At 39.4% G+C, this 20099-nt stretch overlaps 1 protein-coding gene and 1 long non-coding RNA gene across 12 annotated transcripts in view; one reads left to right on the forward strand and one right to left on the reverse strand.

Annotated features, from left to right (window-relative positions):
- LOC128315685 (uncharacterized) overlaps positions 1-19774 on the forward strand; it is a 32114-nt gene extending 12340 nt beyond the window's left edge. For both annotated transcript variants that reach the window (XR_008298718.1, XR_008298717.1), the window contains one exon: positions 18704-19774. This is a non-coding gene — a long non-coding RNA (uncharacterized LOC128315685). The remainder of the gene's footprint in view (positions 1-18703) is intronic.
- Positions 1-20099, reverse strand: part of MAK (male germ cell associated kinase) — a 55859-nt gene that overhangs the window by 28628 nt on the left and 7132 nt on the right. For all 10 annotated transcript variants that reach the window (XR_008298715.1, XR_008298716.1, XM_053223155.1 and 7 more), the window contains exons 3-7: positions 12325-12379; positions 11539-11660; positions 6754-6833; positions 3810-3942; positions 704-875 (exon numbers count right to left, since the gene is read on the reverse strand). Coding sequence is in view for 8 of the 10 variants with exons in the window: in XM_053223155.1 (XP_053079130.1) it covers positions 704-875; positions 3810-3942; positions 6754-6833; positions 11539-11660; positions 12325-12379 (562 nt within the window). In the remaining 2 variants the exon portion in view is untranslated. The remainder of the gene's footprint in view (positions 1-703; positions 876-3809; positions 3943-6753; positions 6834-11538; positions 11661-12324; positions 12380-20099) is intronic.

The following is a 20099-nucleotide window of genomic DNA, read 5'->3' on the forward strand; positions in this document are numbered from 1 at the left end:
AACTCTTGTCTGGTGTTTGGACCTTGAGGATGATATCCAGGTGACTTTGAATAAACAAGGACAACTGATATACAAAGCAGCTGATCATCCCAAAGACCCTTATTATATGTTATATACATCCCATCCAGTGTTAAAAACTGCACATAGCTGGGAAATGACAAATTGCAGTAAATCTCTAATAACTGTTTACTTGTCCGATGTTAACTACAAGGCACATGTGAATACAATTAGGATGTAATGATAATGATACATACTTATTAAGTACGTATCAGAAAGTAAGGTCTAGCTGAATGCAATAGTTAATTGAAAAGTAGTCGGTTCAAGACATCACATGTCCAGGGCAGAGGTACATAGAAAGAAACATGAAAAGCTTAAGCGAACATGGTCCAGGACACCTGGGATTAATGAGGCGATGCCAATGAACATTCACAGAGCAAGTAGGAGAGTCTAAGCAAGGATATCTATGCAGTCAGCAATGCTAAATATAGAGTATTTCCTTAAGTTCTTAAAGGCAAGAATCTTTTCTTCTTTAGTCTGGTGGGGACTCTGGCTTCTCATCCCACCCAATTAAAAAAAAAAAAGGATTATAAGAACAAATCACCATTAAAACATAAGCCTATTTGAAAATGAAAGATATCAGATAGCCAAGGTAAAAGTTATAAATAACCAGAAGTTATAACAACTTAAGGACGAGAGTACTCACTTTTTTGGGAGTCCCTAAAACTTGGCAAATCTTAAAGATTTCATCGACCTCACTTGTCCCTGGGAAAAGTGGTCTTAATGTATACAGTTCGGCCATTATACTCCCTACAGCCCATACATCAATGGGAGAGCTGTAAACTGAAGATCTTAATAAAACTTCAGGAGCACGATACCTATGAAAATGGAAAACAAAAGAAAACAGGCCAATTTGACTGTGGGTTCAAAGATGGCGTGGCAGTAAGGTTCTATTCTGTTTGGTCATGCATTTCAACCAAGGGATCGGTATGAAGTGCTTTCTGTGCATCCGGCATTTATGCAATGTGTTGGGGTTACGTTGGACGTAACATATCTTCCCTGACCACAAACAGTTGGTGGAGCTGGAGACAAATTTAAATGAAGTGTCCAAGTGGCCTAAGATAGGAACTCAAATGAATAAATATGGAAATAAATGCTGTCACACACAGTTGAGGGGTGGCAGGGAGAAGGGCTCTGAAGGGAAGCAGATACATTCTGAATGAGAACAGTTGTATAATTTTACCAAGCATTGTATCCATGCTATATTTATATGAAGGATAGAAAACAAAAGATTAGCAAAGATTGTCCCTAAGTAGTGTGGGGTTTTTTCCTTCTTTTTACTTATCAGTTTGAAAGTGCTGATTCCTTCAATTGATTCCATTCCCTTAACATGTATTTTCATGGAGAAAAATACACTATTTACGAGAGCAAAGCTACCTGGTAGGAAATATTCTCACTTCTCACTTCTTTTTTTCTGTATTGAAATGTGTAGATTTTTCAGCCCAAATGTGTCACAGTGTGTGTGGTTTTTTTTTGTTTTTTTGTTTTTTTGTTTTTTTTTGCTTCTATCCCAAGTACCTTTCTTTGACTGGTTTATTGAGATATAATTCACATAATGTCCTAACATACAACTCTCCATTTAAAAGCGTATGACTCAGGGGCATTAAGTATATTCATGGAGTGTGTAATCCATCATCACAATCAACTTTGACCATTTTCATTGTCCCCCAAAGAAACCCCATACCTCCCCCAAAACCCTGTATTCCCAGTGCTCTAGCTTTACCAGTGGAACCACACGCTTTCTGGTCCTTGGTGACTGGCCTCTTTCACTTAGCATGTTGTCAAGGTTCGTCCATGCTGTGGCACGTATCAGTATTTCATTCTTCTTCCTGCCGAATCGTATTCCATGATATGGCCCTAGTATACCTTATTTATCCACTCACCAGTGGACGGGCACTTGGGTTGTTTCCAATTTGGGGCTATTATAAGTAGTGCCGTTGTGAACATGCATGTGTAAGTTTCTGCGTGGATGTGTGTTTCCATTTCCCTGGGCTACATACCGGAGAAATGTGTGTGGAGTTGCTGGATCACGTAGTAACTGGATGTTTAACCCCTGAGGAACCACTGACTCTTTTGCACCATTTCACGCTCACACCAGTGATGTGTGAGGGATCCGGTCTCTCCGCGTCCTTGCCAATGCTTGTTACTATGCCTTGAGCTTTTTGTGAGATAAAATTCATTGTTTTGAATGTTTTGCCAAGTTTGGATGCTGAAAACAAGTCTCAATTTCATTCCGTTTCAGTATGGAACCTAAATTTACCCAGATGAAAACAGATACTCAACCTAAAACATATCACACCTCTTCTCAATACCCTCCAGGGGCTCCCCAGTTGGCCCGCCCGGATTAAGAAGCCACCACAGTCCTTACAATGACCTGTAAGGACCCATGAGATCTGGCCACTCCATACACTCTCTTGCCTCATTTCCTCCTACAGTCGTCCCTGTTCATTCTGCTCTTGGCAGAATTCACGCATGGCGCTCCCGTCTCAAGGCCTTTGCGCTCAGCATTTTCTCTGCGTGAAAGCTCCTTCTTGCCCTAGCCTCTCCTTCTCAGCGAGAGCCTCTCTTTACAATAGCAACATGCCCTGTCCTTCCCCTACCCACCCAACTCCCTGTCCCTGTCCATATTTTATTTTTCTCCATAATAATGTATCACCACCTGATTTACCAATATGCTTCTTTTTCCTGGAATGTAACACAGACACACACACACACACACACACACACACACACACACACACAGAAAAGTGCACGTATTGTAAGAGGGCAACTTGATGGATTTCCACAAATAGAACACATCCACTGACGCAGCACCAAGTTCAAGAAAAACTGAGCGTTGTCAGCATCCCAGGAGGTCCCTCTCCCACACTCACTGTCACTATTCACATAACTGCTACCCTGACTGCTGACAGCATACATTAGGTTTCACTTTATATAAGTGGAATCCTACCGTATGTACTTTTTTCCTGTTTGGCCTCTTGCTCTCCGCATTGTATCTGTGAGACTCAGTCGTATTGTTGTGTGTGGCTGTAGGCTTTTCATTCTCATTGCTGTAAAGCATTCTACTGGGTGAATATATTCTGCTGCTCATGATGGACGTTTGGGTAGCTTGCAGTTTGGGACTATTACATGTCTTTTGATGAGGATGTGCATGTCTTTCTGTTGGTAATTCATGACGTTTCTTGGTTTTTGGGTTTTTTTTTTACGTTTATTTATTTTTGAGACAGAGAGACACAGTGTGAGCGGGGGAGGAGCAGAGAGAGAGGGAGACATAGAATCCAAAGCGGGCTCCAGGCTCTGAGCCGTCAGCACAGAGCCCGACGCGGGGCTCGAACTCACGAACCATGAGATCATGACCTGAGCTGAACTTGGATGGTTAACCAACTGAGCCACCCAGGCGCCCCGCCCCCCCAATGATGTTTTTATTTATTTATTGGATGTCATGTAAGCAGCATGAGACAGAGATTTTTTTCCTGTGACGTTCACTTCCGTGTACCCCGTGCCTGAGATAGAATCTAGCACATAGTACGTGCTCAACAAATGTTTGCCGAATGAATGAATCAATTAATGAAATCCTTTTTCCTTCAGAATAGTCATGACCCAATCCTTCTTTCTCCGCAGAATGCAAAAGTCAGTTTTATATTTTGTTTTAAATACTTGATATGGAACTTCCAGAAAGCGATGTAACGATCTTTTGTGGCAAAACTTCAACACAGACATAAACCTCTACAGAATTGCATGAAACTACTCACCATCGGGTAGATACATAATCAGTATATGGTGGCTGTGATCTTAATTCCCTTGCAAGTCCAAAATCAGCAATTTTCACAAGTTCTGGGCCCATACAAAGCAAGTTTTCTGGTTTCATATCCCTATGAAAAAAACCTTGGGAACAGAGAGGGAAAACAATAATTGATCATCACGTTTAAACATACTTGAAACCTAAACAAAATATAAGTGAACTTCTCTGTTGTAATTAGGAATGTGAACTTAGGAAAAAAATAAACCCTAACTATTGTCTAAAAGGTGATGATGGCAGGCACCCTGCGTTCAAAATAAATTGGCAAGAAAGTTCCCACTGTACCTAAGGTCATTAAAAATTCCCACTTAACACATATTTCTATTTGTGAATCCGGTAAGTTCAAGCACTGAGCTAGACACTGGCCACATTATGATTATCTCCATTAATTTGCACAACCACCTTAAGGACGTATTATGGTCACTGCTGTGCAGCAGATGAGGAGGGGGAGGGCAGAAGAGAAGGAGCCTAATCAAAGCCCGAGGAAAGCTGCATATTCAGGCTGACGTCACTTATTTGAAAAGTCCATTAAACGAAAACGCAACTGCACCCACTTTAGCCAATTCTTTCATTTGCAGTTGTGTTATTTACCAGCTCAGTTCTCCCCTGGTAGCTGCTTTATTGAAAAGCCCAATAATTATAATGGTTATTTACCAGTTCAGTATGTAAAATAAATGGTGACTGAAGCTGAAAGGCAGGTCAGTGAACGTGAGGCAGAAAACCCAGGAAGAAGGACATGAAAACCCTCTTCGTACATTTCTAAGGGCCATCTAAAGCACGCCGGTGACACACGGGTGGCCTGTATTCCAATGACCTTGCGAGGCGGGAGAGTCAAGAGGGGGCCTGGTCCCTTGTAGGATCCGCTGTAGGTGATCATTGTGGGAGCGGGTTTCACGTAGCTTCAGCCTGAACTTTTTAAGCCGAGTTTTAAGCCTAAGCTTTTCTAATTCCTTCTAAGCCAATGCGGACTCGACATTGGTGACATCACAGCAGTTTTGTACCCAGTGTCATCTGGTACTTCTTACTCAAAATAGTTGTCGAGATCCATTTCACAAACTTCCAAGGGAAATACACTGCACTTTTTTTTACCGCAGAGACAAGAACAGGAACACAGGTGGTGGTGAGTCGACTGACATAATCCGTAAAATCGTAGAGAATCAAACCAATTACATATTTGTACAGTTGAGGTTTTCCCCATTCTCACTAATATAAGGGTATTGGTAACGTGGTCCTATTTTAACTAAAATATTAGTGTTATTTTGGGACAGCCGTTGTGTTAAAAATGTTTGCTCAAAGTAGTACATCTGAGATGCTTGTCCACTGTAGCAAGAATAATGTAGCTTCTGTAAAAATATCTATTGTTCTTGGAGTCTGGCGTCCCCAGTCACTGTCATCAGTTGTGGAGCCAACTGCACATCATTCGTGTTCTTTACTTTTAATTCGTCAACCCCCAAGCCAACTTCTTCCTGCAATCTCTTATGCTCTGACGTGGCTGGGAGTTCCTCCTATAGACCCAAGGAATCTAAACCAATTTTATTCCTAACCTAAAAAATATCACTAAATCACAAAAGTCTTTCCAAAAATCAAATAACTCATAATGCTTTTGATTTTTCCGCACATTGGTTTCTACTGGCATAAATTAACTCAGGCAAATATCACGAGTTTCCATGCTGGTCAGTATTATAAAATGGGCTGAAGATGGAAAATCCATTATGAACAGTTAAAATAGCATATGTCCTCTATTTCCATGTAATTAATAAATGACTGGCTTTTACCAGTGGGTTGTAGTATGTTACCGTAGGTTTTAGACGTTTAAAGGACCAAAAAGTGGGATTCAGGAATGTTCTGACAATGCTTATGTGGAATACATAAGTAGCATTTTTATCTATTTATTTAAATGCTTATTTATTATGAGAGACAGAGAATGTGTGCTCACGTGAGTGGGAGAGGGGAAGAGAGACAGGGAGAGAGGAAATCCCAAGCAGGCTCTGCTCTAACAGCACAGATCCTGAGGCGAAGCTTGATCCCACGAACCGTGAATCCATGACCCGCACCGAAATCAAGAGTCAGCTGACTCAGCGACTGAGCCACCCAGGTGCCCTTAGATAGCATTTTTAGACATTAAATTATCTCGTGTAACAGTCTTTAACTGGGAAAGTTTCTCCTTTCGTATCTTCTCATATAAACTATGGGATGAAACGTGAAAGGAGACTGATGCTGGTGATTTCCAAACGCCTCCGTTCAGAACGCAGCGCTGGTCTGGCACAAACCCTTCCAATTTAATATCGGAATATCTAGTGATTCTAAACAAATGTTCGCTAAAAACTTTCATACTAATTATGTTAACTTTTTGGACTAATTATTTTGGTTTGATAGGTATATAAAAGACTATAAATGAAGATCACATAAATGAGACATTCATAAAAATAAGACCAAGCACTTTCCTTAATTTCACTCAAAGAACAGAACCGGCAACAATATGAAACACAAAGAACAGAAACAACCAAATGTAAATACTAAGGAAAACTATAAAACACCATAGCATGGGCGCTTTAAACTATTTAAACGTTAATAAGGGGTCATGTGATCAAAGCATTCCGATCTTTTCCAAAAGAAGGGCATTTTGTTTGTTTTCATTTCCAAGGTAAAATCAAGGCAGGAGATTATAGGATGGGTTTATTGTAACTGGGACTAACAGCTGATGATCAAAGTGTTAACAAATTCTGCTCTGGAGGAAGATAGAGATTACAGAAATACCATTGTATATAGTAGGCACATACTCCAAAGTTGTAGTTACTCAATAGAACATTATTTAACAGTTTATGTACAATTCCTGTACATGACCTCGTGACCTTGACAGTCATCTAAAGAGGCAGGGAAATGAAATTTAAACCTACCATGTTTATGGATGAATGCCAGTCCTTGTAATATTTGATACATAATATTTCTGATGACTGACTCAGGGAACAGCTTGTCTCTGTGAAGACACGAACAAATAAACAGTCAAACAGTCGTGTAACTCTGTTAACCAACCAACCAAAACAAACAAGAAAGGAGATGTTCTTCCTTCCTCGGAGCCCCTGTTAGCCTCATGATACTGGTTAAAGGTAGCTCTGTAGTTGTTGAAAGGTTGTAAATTTGAAACGTGACCATTAGAATTTTTGTTTGTGTTGATGTTCGGTAGAAACTCAAACCCAGTAATGAATGTATCTGCACGAATATTCAATAGCTAAATTTTAAACTGTCCCAAGAGAAGCAAAGTAAATTGGAAAACTCCTAATAGTCAAGGAAGCCAGGTGTGCAAATCTGTGTGATAGAGGCTTTAAGAGTTTTAGGGGCATAACTGCTTCAGTTCTGTATTGCCTACTGGTACTGTCCAATGGAAAAATATATTAAGAGCCACAAATGAGAAACACTTATGTGTTTACTTTTTTCCTAGTAGCCACATTAAAACAAATGACACAGGTGAAATTAATTTTTAACAATATTTCATTTAGTATCTGTACCAGGTATCATTTCAACATGTAGTCAATATGAAAATTATTAATGAATTTACTTTTTTTTTTTGGACCAAGTTTTCAAAGTCTGGTGTGTATTTTTATTTTACCTTTAAAGAACATCTCAGTCCAGACGAGCCATGTTTCAGGAGTTCGAGAGCCACATGTGAGTACTAGCTACAGTATTGGACGGTGCAGCTTTATATGGTATTTACATAAAGACCCTAATAAAGCCTAAATTAAGACTGAAACATATTAGTTGTTAACATGAATTAATTCTCTTTGACCCTGAAACCAAGCAGTGTTTTAGAAGTAATCATTTTAAGCTTTTATTTTTTTCAATGTTTATTTATTTTTTGGGGGGACAGAGAGAGACAGAGCATGAACGGGGGAGGGGCAGAGAGAGAGGGAGACACAGAATCGGAAACAGGCTCCAGGCTCTGAGCCATCAGCCCAGAGCCTGACGCGGGGCTCGAACTCACGGATCGTGAGATCGTGACCTGGCTGAAGTCGGCCGCTTAACCGACTGCGCCACCCAGGCACCCCTCATTTTAAGCTTTAAAAGCTCATCATAATTTCAACATTTTCTAACATCTTTATCACAGCATGATTGATTGGGTTAGAGTGGGTTTTTTTCTATGTTTATTTTTGAGAGAGAGAGAGAGAGAGAGAGAGCGAGCGGGGGATGGGCTGAGAGAGAGGGAAACACAGAAGCTGAAGCAGGCTCCAGGTTCTGAGCTGTCAGCACAGAGCCCGATGTGGGGCTCAAACTCATAAACCGTGAGGTCATGACCTGGGCCCAAGTCTGACGCTTAACGTTTGACTGAGCCACCCAGGCACCCCTGGATTCGAATGTTTATTCAAAATGCTCTCAACATATGGAAAATGGCCTATTTCTGAATATTGCATTGTTAACTATATTATATGCTTATGTAATGTTCTAAAATATCTCACCAAACGGGCTGAAAACACACAATAGAGAAAGATACACACTGATCTTATATAAAGCTTGAAAATACTATTGATCATATATTATTGAAATTTTTTTTAAGTAATTTATTTATTTATTTATTTATTTATTTATTTATTTATTTATGTTAGTAATCTGTACACCCAACGTGGGGCTTGAACTCATGACCCTAGGATTAAGAGTCACATGTCTTTCCAACTGAGCCAGCCCCATATTATTGAAATATTTTTAAAGTACATTTAAAAAAAAACAAAATATTTTTATCCTTGCCAACAATTTAAATTATATAATGAATGCTATAAATTAAAGGTACAGTTATAGCATCAGAGCAAAGGTTTATATATATTGGCCTTCAGTTAAAATAGAAAAAAAGATTACGTGAATAAAAAAGGCTTTTAAATTAATCTTGATCCTCAAAATAACGCTTCAGGAAGTTAAGCTACCAAAAACAAAGTGTAAGAAAGCCACTTAGCCTCAAATAGCTCTTTGCCATGTACAACTGTTGTTAAATTTATCCCTCTTACATTGAATAATCATCAAACAGTATCATTTTTATTTCCACTTAATTTAGAAATCATAAACTAAATCAGAACTAAATCATGAAATTCCAAACTTGACTATTTTTATTGTTCCTTTGCTATCGCATTATCCACTCAGCACAGATTTATATATTTTTAAAATCAAATGAAAGTATAACATTTTAAATATTTATATTTACTTAATATCTTTTTTTAAAAATATCTTTTTCGGGCGCCTGGGTGGCTCAGTAGGTTGAGTGTCCGACTTCGGCTTAGGTCATGATCGGGTGGTCTGTGAGTTTGAGCCCTGCGTGGGGCTCTGTGCTGACGGCTTAAGAGCCTGGAGCCTGCTTCGGATTCTTTGTCTCCCTCTCTCTCTGCCCCTCCCCCACTCATGCTCTCTCTCCGTCTCAGAAATAAATAAACATTAAAAAAAATTTTTTTAGGGGTGCCTGGGTGGCTCAGTCGGTTAAGCGTCTGACTTCGGCTCAGGTCATGATCTCACGGTCTGTGAGTTCGAGCCCCGCGTCGGGCTCTGTACTGACAGCTCAGAGCCTGGAGCCTGCTTTGGATTCTGTGTCCCCCTCTCTCTCTGACCCTCCCCTGTTCATGCTCTGTCTCTCTCTGTCTCAAAAATAAATAAACATTAAAAAAATTTAAAAAAATTTTTTTAAATATATCTTTTTCTTCCACAACTATATCTCAATATATCATTTCATACATTTTAAAGAGTATGATTATTAGAAGCCAAACATTTAGGACTATCCATCATCACCTGATTAAAAAACTATTTTGATTTTTCAGTATTCTGGTCCAACACGAATCCGTTTACATGTATAACTTTTATATTATGTTTCAATGTTACATAATTATAATTTTTATTTGTTTTATTATCCATTCATAGGCATTTTCATATTCATTATAATTATCACTTTTTTTTTTTAATTTTTTTTTCAACGTTTATTTATTTTTGGGACTGAGGGAGACAGAGCATGAACGGGGGAGGGGCAGAGAGAGAGGGAGACACAGAATCGGAAACAGGCTCCAGGCTCCGAGCCATCAGCCCAGAGCCCGACGCGGGGCTCGAACTCACGGACCGCGAGATCGTGACCTGGCTGAAGTCGGCCGCTTAACCGACTGCGCCACCCAGGCGCCCCTAATTATCACTTTTAATGACTACAAAATAATCTCATCAGTATGATACAGTATAATTAATGTATTCTCCCCCTGATAGTTATTTCTTTTAAATAAAAGAGAGGAGTGAAGCATGGTATAGCCATTTAACAGAACATACTAACAATAGTAACTGAAGATTATGTATCAGCAAAACAAAACGCTTGTAAGTGAATCAATCAAATAAAAAAGTTATCACCACTAAAATTGAAACTAAGTAAAAAAAAACCATGCATGCCTGTTTCCATGGGCTAGAAAGAGCTGGAGAAAAATAAACACTGATTTGAGGGGTTGAAATTTTCTTTACCATTATTTTAACTGCTATTAATGATAGGACATTAGCCTGTGGAGCATAACAGGCATTCAATAAGTATGTTTTGAAAGAAGGAAAAATGTGATTAAAGAAAAATCCACTCACCATCCTTAAGGATTACTTTGAGTGGGTATGTATGTGTGTATGAAAGAGATACAGAGATAGCAATCAGCATTCCACTGGGAAGTGTGTTTATAAAGTACTATAGGATCTTTTGTTGAACACCTCTGGCTTTAAAAGCGGGTAAAATGGGGGCGCCTGGGTGGCTCGGTTGGTTAAGCATCTGACTCTTGATTTCCGTTCAGGTCGTGATCTCATGGTTGTTGAGATTGAGCCCTGTGTGGGCTCTCCACTGTCAGCACAGCAAATAAATAAACTTAAAAAAAAAATCAAGATAAATATTTCATATAAACACACACACTATACTTTTTGAAACAAAACCTGTCTACAGTTGAATGCTCAGTAATAAAACTGGCCTTGGACAAAATTGAGAAAATTTTCATTGCTTCATTACTCTCTCTGGCACTTTGTGAAAGGTTCATGAAAGAAGAGAGGAAGGAAGCAGGTTTCATGAAGGGATCTAGTAAGTTCATTTATTAGAACATTTAAGTGAATGATAAGACTTGATGTGTTACCAATTCCAAAGAAATCCTCATTTTAATTTCTAAACGTGTGAAGAGAGAGAGCTTCAGTCATGTGCCACGAGCTCGGGGAGGTAAATATTTTGCTGGTAGCTACTGGTCACATGTGGGAGATTAATGTCCATTTTACCTGCTTTAAAAAAAAATGTTTACTTATTTTACAGAGAGAGAGAGAGAGAGAGAGAGCACATGAGTCGGGGAGAGGCAGAGAGAGAGGGAGAGACAGAATCCCAAGCAGGCTCTATGCTGTCAGCACAGAGTCCAACACAGGGCTCGATCTCATGAACCATGAGATCCGGACCTGAGCTGAAGTCAAGCGTCAGACGCTTCACTGACTGAGTTGCCCAGGTGTCCCTACCTTGACTTTTACGAGATGACACCAGAAAAATGGTGGCTGTGTCATAGCTGGTTCTTCTTCGAGTTATGAGGATATCAGCTAATTAGTTTAGATTCACTCTCGGGGTGACCAACCGTTCATGCTGTAAAGTGTGACATGTTGAAGGGATCCAAGGAACTCAGAGAGGAGGTAACAGGGAAAAAAATTATGGTTTTTGTAAAATAAAGACATACCTGTCTTTCATTAATTGATAGAGGTTTTCTTTCATATATTCAAATATAAAATAGAGATGATCATTTTCTCTGATAACTTCTTTTAGTTTGATCACGTTGGCGTGGTTAAGCTTCTTCAGAGACTGCAGCACAGCAAATACGCAATAAAATTCTTAAAGCCAAGTTATAGAAGTTGGCAAAACCTCATCAGTGCTACCTATGATAATTACCTTAAGTGACCTTCTGAACTGATTAATGAATTAAGTTTCAGTGTCTACAATATTTTACATGACTAAGTTAAAGTAAGCAGTGATTGTTTCCAGTAATGAATGGAAGGGCAAACATAAACAGTTGATGTTACCCACCAAACGTTTCAATCTGTCACTTTTGTCTCTCCCGTCTATTCAACAGGTTTAACTTTTTTCTGACTTAACTGTGTGACATTCCATACAAATGTCTCCAAAAATGTACCCAGGTCATACAGCATAACATAGAAAGAAATGGTTTGTAGTTGTTAAAAGTTGTCTTTCCTTTGATAGCATGAAGGAAAGTGCTCTTTTAAAAGTGAGAGTGTATACTTTCAAATATGAGAGTAGAGTTATTTTCTGTTCTCCACTGACATTTGGATGGGGAATGAGAAATTACTTTACGTAGGAAGATTAAAAAAAAAATGTAAGAAATACAGTTATCTTTGGACTGCTTCCTACAAAGAACAGAACAACCCCTTTAGCAGCCATCTTCAGAAATGGGACAGGGTGAGGCAGAGTTAAGGCCTCCTTGGGTTCTTTCCATCCGTAGGCTTTTTACCTTAACTTCTCTCAAGTTCATACATTCATCCCAAGAATAGAACTTTCTCTTCATCCTGAAATAAAATAAGACAAGTTTAGTGTACAGGGACAGGATTTCCAACACCAATAACACTGTTGGCTTTCTTACTCTAGTTTCCATTTTGGGCAAGCTATGATCTCTCTCTTCCTCCTCCTTAAAAGGGAGTCACCTCCCTTCTGTATATCTCAAGGCTGTTTGGTACAGGTTCACACTTATGTCATACCTGAAATTCTGCTTTAAACACAATGGTGAAAGTATTACCATTAATCTTCCTTTCTGGGTGAATTCTCGCATGTCTCTAATCAGTTGATTGTGTTTTTCTAACAGGGCCTCTTCCAAATCTCTTTCTAGAACTTAACGGATAAATATGAAACACTGAGGTGGAGAGGGGAAGGAAGTCATAAATTTTGGTAGCAAATGTAGTAAAATAATTTGATGTGTCAAATTCTGTATCATTACCCCAGCTTTAAACAGGAAGCCCATAAAGTTAAGTGATTCAAGTCAATAAAAATTCAAAAGTAACCAAACCTTAGAAATAGCTTTCTTTTCAAAAAGATTTTGTTCTTAATTTTTATTCTTGAAGTATAGTTGATATACAATGTAGTATTGGTTTCTGGTATATAACATAGTGATTCAAAAATTATGTACATTATGAAATGCTCACCATAAGTGTAGTCCTCATCTGTCACCATACAATATAGCTACAGTATTATTGACTATTCCCTTTGCTGTACTTTAAAAAATTTCCACATATGAGTGAAATCATATGGTATTTGTCTTTCTCTGATTTATTTCGCTTAGCATAGTACTCTCTAGCCCCATCCACGTCATTGCAAATCACAAGATATCATTCTTTTTTAATGGCTGAGTAATATTCCTCTGGAGTGTGTGTGTGTGCGTGTGTGTGTGTGTGTAATTATCACTTTATATATATAATTTATATAAATTTATGTAAGTATACGTATATTTATATAGGTATATAAGTATATTTATATATACTTTTATATATGTTATATAAAATATATAAAGTATATATTAAAATATATAAATATATAATATTATATAAGTATATATATTATATTACTAGTATATTAATAGTATATATAATATATACTACATGAATTATATATTGTATAAATATATTGTATAAATATAATATATATCATATAAACTACAATAATATATAAAATTACATCCAATATATATTTATACATACATATATAAGAATAAAAATATATATTATATAATATGTATAAAATATATACATAAATTATATAATATATATGAATTATATATAAATTATATATGTTATATATATCAATTATATAATATATTTATTTATATATATAATATATACCTATATCTATAATTATCTCACACACACACACATATATACCGCATCTTCTTTATACATTCATCTACCAAGGGACACGGGTTGCTTTCATATCTTGATTATTATAAATGATCCTGTGGTAAACACAGGGGTGCATATATCTTTTCGAATTAGTGTTTTTCATTTTTGTGGGGTAAATACCCTGTAATAGAATTCTTAAGTCGTATGGTATTTCTATTTTTAATTTAAAAAAAAATTTTTTTTTTAACGATTATTTATTTTTGAGACAGAGAGAGACAGAGCATGAACAGGGGAGGGGCAGAGAGAGAGGGAGACACAGAATCTGAAACAGGCTCCAGGCTCTGAGCTGTCAGCACAGAGCCCAACGCGGGGCTCGAACTCATGGACCGTGAGATCATGACCTGAGCCGAAGTCGGATGCTTAACCGACCAAGCCACCCAGGCGCCCCTCTATTTTTAATTTTTTGAGGAACCTCCATACTGCTTTCCACAGTGCCTGCACCAGTTTACATTCCCACCAACAGTGCACAAGGGTTCCATTTTCTCCACATCCTCACCAACACTTATTACTTCTTGTCATTTTCATTTGAACCATTCTGACAAATGTGAGGTGGTATCTCATTGTGGATTTGATTTGTATTTCCCCGATGATTAGTGACGTTGAGCATCTTTTCGTGTGTCTGTTGGCCATCTGTATTTCTTCTTTGGAAAAACGTCTATTCAGGTCCCCTGTCCATTTTTTATTTGGATTGGTTTTTTTGGTGTTGAGTTGTATAAGTTCTTTATATATTTTGGGTATTAATTCCTCATCAGATATACTATTTGCAAATATCTTCTCCCATTCAGTAGGTTGCCCAGAAATAGCTTTCTTGAATTTTGTTCTTTACTTTCCCTCTTCAATCCCAGTGTTACCATTAGGGATAAATATACCAGAAGTAATAAAGTAATAAAGGCAACAAAATAATTCCACTATATACACCGCAGGTAGAAGTTGTATTTTTATATGAACAGATTTTTAGTCACCGTGCAAAATGGGACACGAGAAAAAAGAGGATTCACATTCTAAAAAAAAGTTTCCTCATGTATAGAAATTACAAGGCTGGATTATGAAAATAAAGACCCTATATGCCTTGCTGCTTTCATTTAGTAGTATAATCTCCTACTGATATGTTTTAGAAGATTCTCAGGAAGCTTAAGTCGTCTTTATTGATTAAACTAATTCCTGTAGGAATTATTCAGAGCCCTTACAAGAGTGTCATACACAAAGGTAAGGAAATGAGTAAATGAATGCAGCACGCCATAGTAGCTAAGAATGTGGCCTGTGGGGTATCTGGGTGGCTAAGTCGGTTGAGCGTCAGACTCTTGATTTTGGCTCAGGTCATGATCCCAGGGTTGTAGGACTGAGCCCACATCAGGCTCTGCGCTGAATGTACACCCTGCTTAAGATTCTCTCTCCCTCTCTCTCTGCCCCTCTCCCTTGCTCGTGCACTCTCTCTCTCTCTGTCTCTCTCTCTCTCTAAAATCAATAAAATGAAAAAAAAATTTTTTTAAGAACGTGGGCTGTGGCATTGCCCTGCTGGATTCAGATCCTTGCTCAGTGGCTTACGGATCGTGTGACCTTGTACAGATGGCCCATTGACAATTCTGTGCCCCAAATTCTGTAGCTGCAAAGTAGAAACCACTGCCTATGAAAAGGTTATTGTAAACTGCTTAGTTCAGCACTCAGTAAATACTGGATGGTCTTGTTTTTGCCAATATCTGTGATCAGCAACAATGAGACATGAATGGCATCACTGCTATTATTTCTAAAATATCCTTAGTGAATCAGAATTTCATTTATACTCATTAAGGTGCTATGCCCATCTAATCATCTATTCCCAACTAGTCATCTTTTTTTTAAAGTTTATTTATTTTGAGAGAGAGAGAGAGCACATGCAAGCAGGGGAGAGGCTGAGAGAGGGAGAGAGAAGAGAATCCCAAGCAGGCTCTGCACTGTCAGCACAGAGCCTGATGTGGGGCTTGAACTCACAAACCGTGAGATCATGACCTGAGCCAAAACCAAGAGTTGGATGCTAAACCGACTGAGCCACCCAGGTGCCCCAGCCCAGCTCATCCTCTTAAGAAAAGGATGGTACCATTGCTAGGTCACTGCTCCTACTCTGCTTTTTCTCCATAGCACTTACTATCACCTCTAACATACTGTCAAATACTTACTTATGATGTTGAGTCCTCCCCTCTCCTCAAATGTAAGCTCCTTGGGGACACCCCCACATGCCTAGAGCAGTTTTTTGGCATTCAGTAAGTGCTCAATAAATATTAACTACATGAATGGATGAATTTCTGTGCTCACAGATGGGCTCATGAGGAACTATCCCACAAACAGGAGACCCTCAGAAATAGAATTGCCTTTCAAGTCCTTAAAAAGTAGAGAGTTTAATAAATAGTTTAAATTTAATGAGATAAGAGGATCTTACTGCTAACCACGAGAATGAATGGTGTTGCAGCTTTTTTTTTTCTTAAATGGCAGCAGATAATACAAGGTGATCCATAATACATGTGATCCATTTCTAGCCAATAAGATGTAAAAAAATTTTTTTAACATTTATTTTTGAGACAGAGAGACAGAACATGAACGGGGGAGGGTCAGAGAGAGAGAGGGAGACACAGAATCTGAAGCAGGATCCAGGCTCTGAGCTGTCAGCACAAAGCCCGACACGGGGCTTGAACTCCTGGACCATCAGATCATGATCTGAGCTGAAGTCAGACACTCAACTGACTGAGCCATCCAGGTGCCCTTAGCCCAGACCTGTTTTGAATGCAAATATTCAGTTACCTATAGGCGCCTTAAAGCTATTATGTCCACAAGTGAACCCAGCTTTACCGCTAAGCCTGTGATTTCCCCTGTCATGGAGAATGGCACCACCACTAGGCATTTCAGCAAGAAGCCCAGGAGTGAGCCCGGACTCTTCCACGTGCTTTCCTCCTTTCCGCCATGCCCAGCCACCAGTTTCTACAGAGCCTGGCTCCTAAATGTCTCTTGAGTGCTTCCACTTCTGTCCATACCCAATGCTATCTTCCTAGATCAGGTCACCACCACCTCTTACCACAAGGACTACACCAGCCTCCTGACTGGTCACCTCATGTCCAGCCTTGACCTCTTTGATCAGGTATCCGCTCTTTTGCCAAAGGGACCATTCTACAGCAGTACTGGATCGTATCGACTCTCCTGCTTAAAATCCTTCATCGCCTTCCAGTCAAGCTACACGAACTCATTGCCCTGGCTTTGTGACTTCACCCTTTAGCCGCATGACCCTCCTCTGCCACACTCAGAACCTACACTCGGGCCACCTACCCTTCTTTCAGCTATGCAGCCCACGCAAGCGTTCCTATTCTCTTGCCTCCCGGCCATCATACATATTATCCTTGCTGCTTAGAGCATTCTTCTCCCTCCTTTTTCTTGGTATTTTTTTTCCCCTCACTCTTGAGATCTCATTTTCTACGGGAAGCTTCCAGCATATTTCTCCAGCATCACTTCTCTGTGCTCCCCTGGGACCCGTTATTCCCCCATCAGAGGACTTACCATATTTTATGTCATAATTTGTCCAATCTCTTGGTTTTCCTCACTTACATTGTAACTCATCTATCTCATTCCCATTTCGGCCTGAGCACCAGTGTGGTGGGAGCTTAACAATTAATGTGCTGAATGGACATTTAACTTTTTCTCAAGCCTTCCACACGACTCCTCCTCCTTCTCATTCATTTTTGCTGTGTCCTTACTTAAGTTAGGAACACGGTCTAGCACATGGTTTGACTATCGAAAAGCCGCTCTTTCCTTCCTCTTTACTAACACAGCTCAGGGTACAAAATGCTCAGCGAAGTACTCAGCTTCCCAGCCTCCCTCCCAAATAGCCGGGTGCTCTATGTGACACGCTTCCGGCCAATGAGAAGTAATCAGAGGTCTTCTGGATGGAGGTGAGGCACCTATTTTCTGAAGACAACAGAACTTAGGTCTGTGAAAACAGCATACACAAGGTACTAGCCCTGGGCTGCCTACCTCCAGACTTTTTATTATGTGAGAGAAATAAATCTCTAAGTTACTTGTTAAGTTAAATGCCTGTTTAAGTTATTTGGTTAGGTTTTTTTTTTTATTTCAAACCCCAAAGCATTCCTAAATTATATGCATATGGCCTCTTCTCAGCCCTCAAATGAATTTGACTTCTTACAGTTTTAGACGCCTCAGTGCTTTCAAGGCTCTACTCAGATCTACGCAGGGGAGGCCTCGTTCCCCATTTTACGAACTGGGACCGTGAGACACCCACGTGATTTTGCCACCCGCAAGACACGATGAGCATTGTGTAAAATAAAACCAACACCGGTAATAATGTTGCATGATTCCACCGAACCTCATCTCCGTCCTCATGTTTTACCCACTTCCCAGAGGCCACAGCTTTCGTGAGTTGTCTGTGTTGCTTTCCAGGTCTTTCAAAACATTTTATATATAAATTTACATATAATGAAGTATTTGTGTGAGTGCATACAATTATTTAATCTACAAATAGGGATGATTTCATCTCATTTTGGCTAATACTTATCCCCCCTTTTTTTTCTCTTATTGCATTAATTAGGTCACCAATGCAATCTTAATTAGTAGAAATATGGCAAGCAGTCTGGCCTTAAAACCAACTCTATGGGCAATACTTCTGATATTTCGACATAAAGATGATGCAGCGTATAAGTCTTATCAAGTTAGGGAAGTTTCTTTTTATTCCTATTTGCTAAGAGGTTTTTTGTTTTTTTTTTTCCAGTCATGAATGGGTATTGAATTTTACTAAGCCCACTCGGTAAATATTTCATTTCAGTTATGGTACATTGTACATTTATTTGATAATAATGGCTACTGTCAATATTTTATAAAACTATTTCCTTAAACATGTAATGTTTTAGATCATGACATTTTAGAGTTTTTAACGCTTGATGAGCATTTGTTAAAGCATTTAAATTTCAGATTGCCATCACTTGGCTGATTTGGCAATTGGTCTCCAAGACTCGTTCTGAAGGAAGGCGATGGCCACGTCATGAGAATATTCAAGCAACCCTCTGTGGAGGCCCATGTGAAGAGGCCACTTCTCAGCCAGTGAGTGAGTGTTCTGGGCTAAACTGTGCCCACCCCTGCACACAAACCCATATGCTGAAGTCCTAACCCTCAGCACCTCAGACTGTGACTTGATTTGGAAATGGGCCTTTACAGTGGCAGTGAGGGTAAAATGAAGTTATTAGGGTGGAACTTATTCCAGTGTGACTGGTGTTCTTACAAAAGGGGGAAATTTGCACACAGAGATATGCATGGAAGGAAGATCATGTGGAAGACAGACAGGGAGAAAATGCCATTTAGAAGCCAACGAGAGGGACCTCGAACAGATCCTTCCTTCATGGCCCTCAGAAGGAGCCAAGCCTTCTGACACCTTGATTTTAGACTTCCAGCCTCCAGAACTGAAAATCTGTACATTTCTCTCATTTCAGCCACACAGTCTGTAGCTTCCGCTTTGTTACAGCAGCCTATTTATTGGCTACATTTCCCCCCACCAAATCCATGTTGAAGTTCTAACTCCCAGCAACTGAGTGTGATTGTATTTAAAAGACAGACTTGAACGAATTAATTAAGGTTACGTGAGGTCTTTAGGGTGGGTCGTAATCTGATATTACTAGTGTCCTTATAAGGAGATTAGGACACCTTGAGAGGACACAGGGAGAACTCAGCCATCTGGGAGCCGAGAAGAGAGGCGACGGAAGAAACCAACTCGGCTGACGCCTTCATCTCTGACTTCCAGCCTCCAGAGCTGTGAAGAAGGCAACCTCCTGTTTCAGACACTTGGTCTGTGCTCCTTCTTTATAGCAGCCCTAGGAATCTCATCTAGTGAGCCACCTTCGAAGTGGACGCTCGGTCCCAGTCCAGCCTTCGGATGACTGTGACTCATGAGACACCTGGAGCCAGAACCGTCCAGCTAAGCTCCCCCGAAACTCCTGACCCACACAAAGTGTGAATTAATAAAGGTTTGTTCTTGTTTTAAATCACTAAGCTTTGGAGTAACTTTTTTACATAAAATAGATATGAAATACGATAGCTTAAGAAGGTAAGTAAGTTGGGGTGCCTCGGTGGCTCAGTCGGTTGAGCGTCCAACTCTTGACTTCAGTTCAGATCATGATCTCACGGTTCATGGGTTCGAGCCCCGCATCCAGCTCTGTGCTGACAGCGTAAGAGCCTGCTGGGGATCCTCTCTCTCTCTCTCTGACCCTGCCCCCACCCCACCAAATCAATAAATAAACTTAAAAAAAAAAAAGAAGATGATTAAGTTAATAATAGTTAATTCTATCTCATTGGTAAGCTTAGGAAAGTACCATAC

The sequence above is a fragment of the Acinonyx jubatus genome, chromosome B2 (genome assembly GCF_027475565.1).
Source record: "Acinonyx jubatus isolate Ajub_Pintada_27869175 chromosome B2, VMU_Ajub_asm_v1.0, whole genome shotgun sequence".
NCBI classification, from domain to species: Eukaryota; Metazoa; Chordata; class Mammalia; order Carnivora; family Felidae; genus Acinonyx; species Acinonyx jubatus.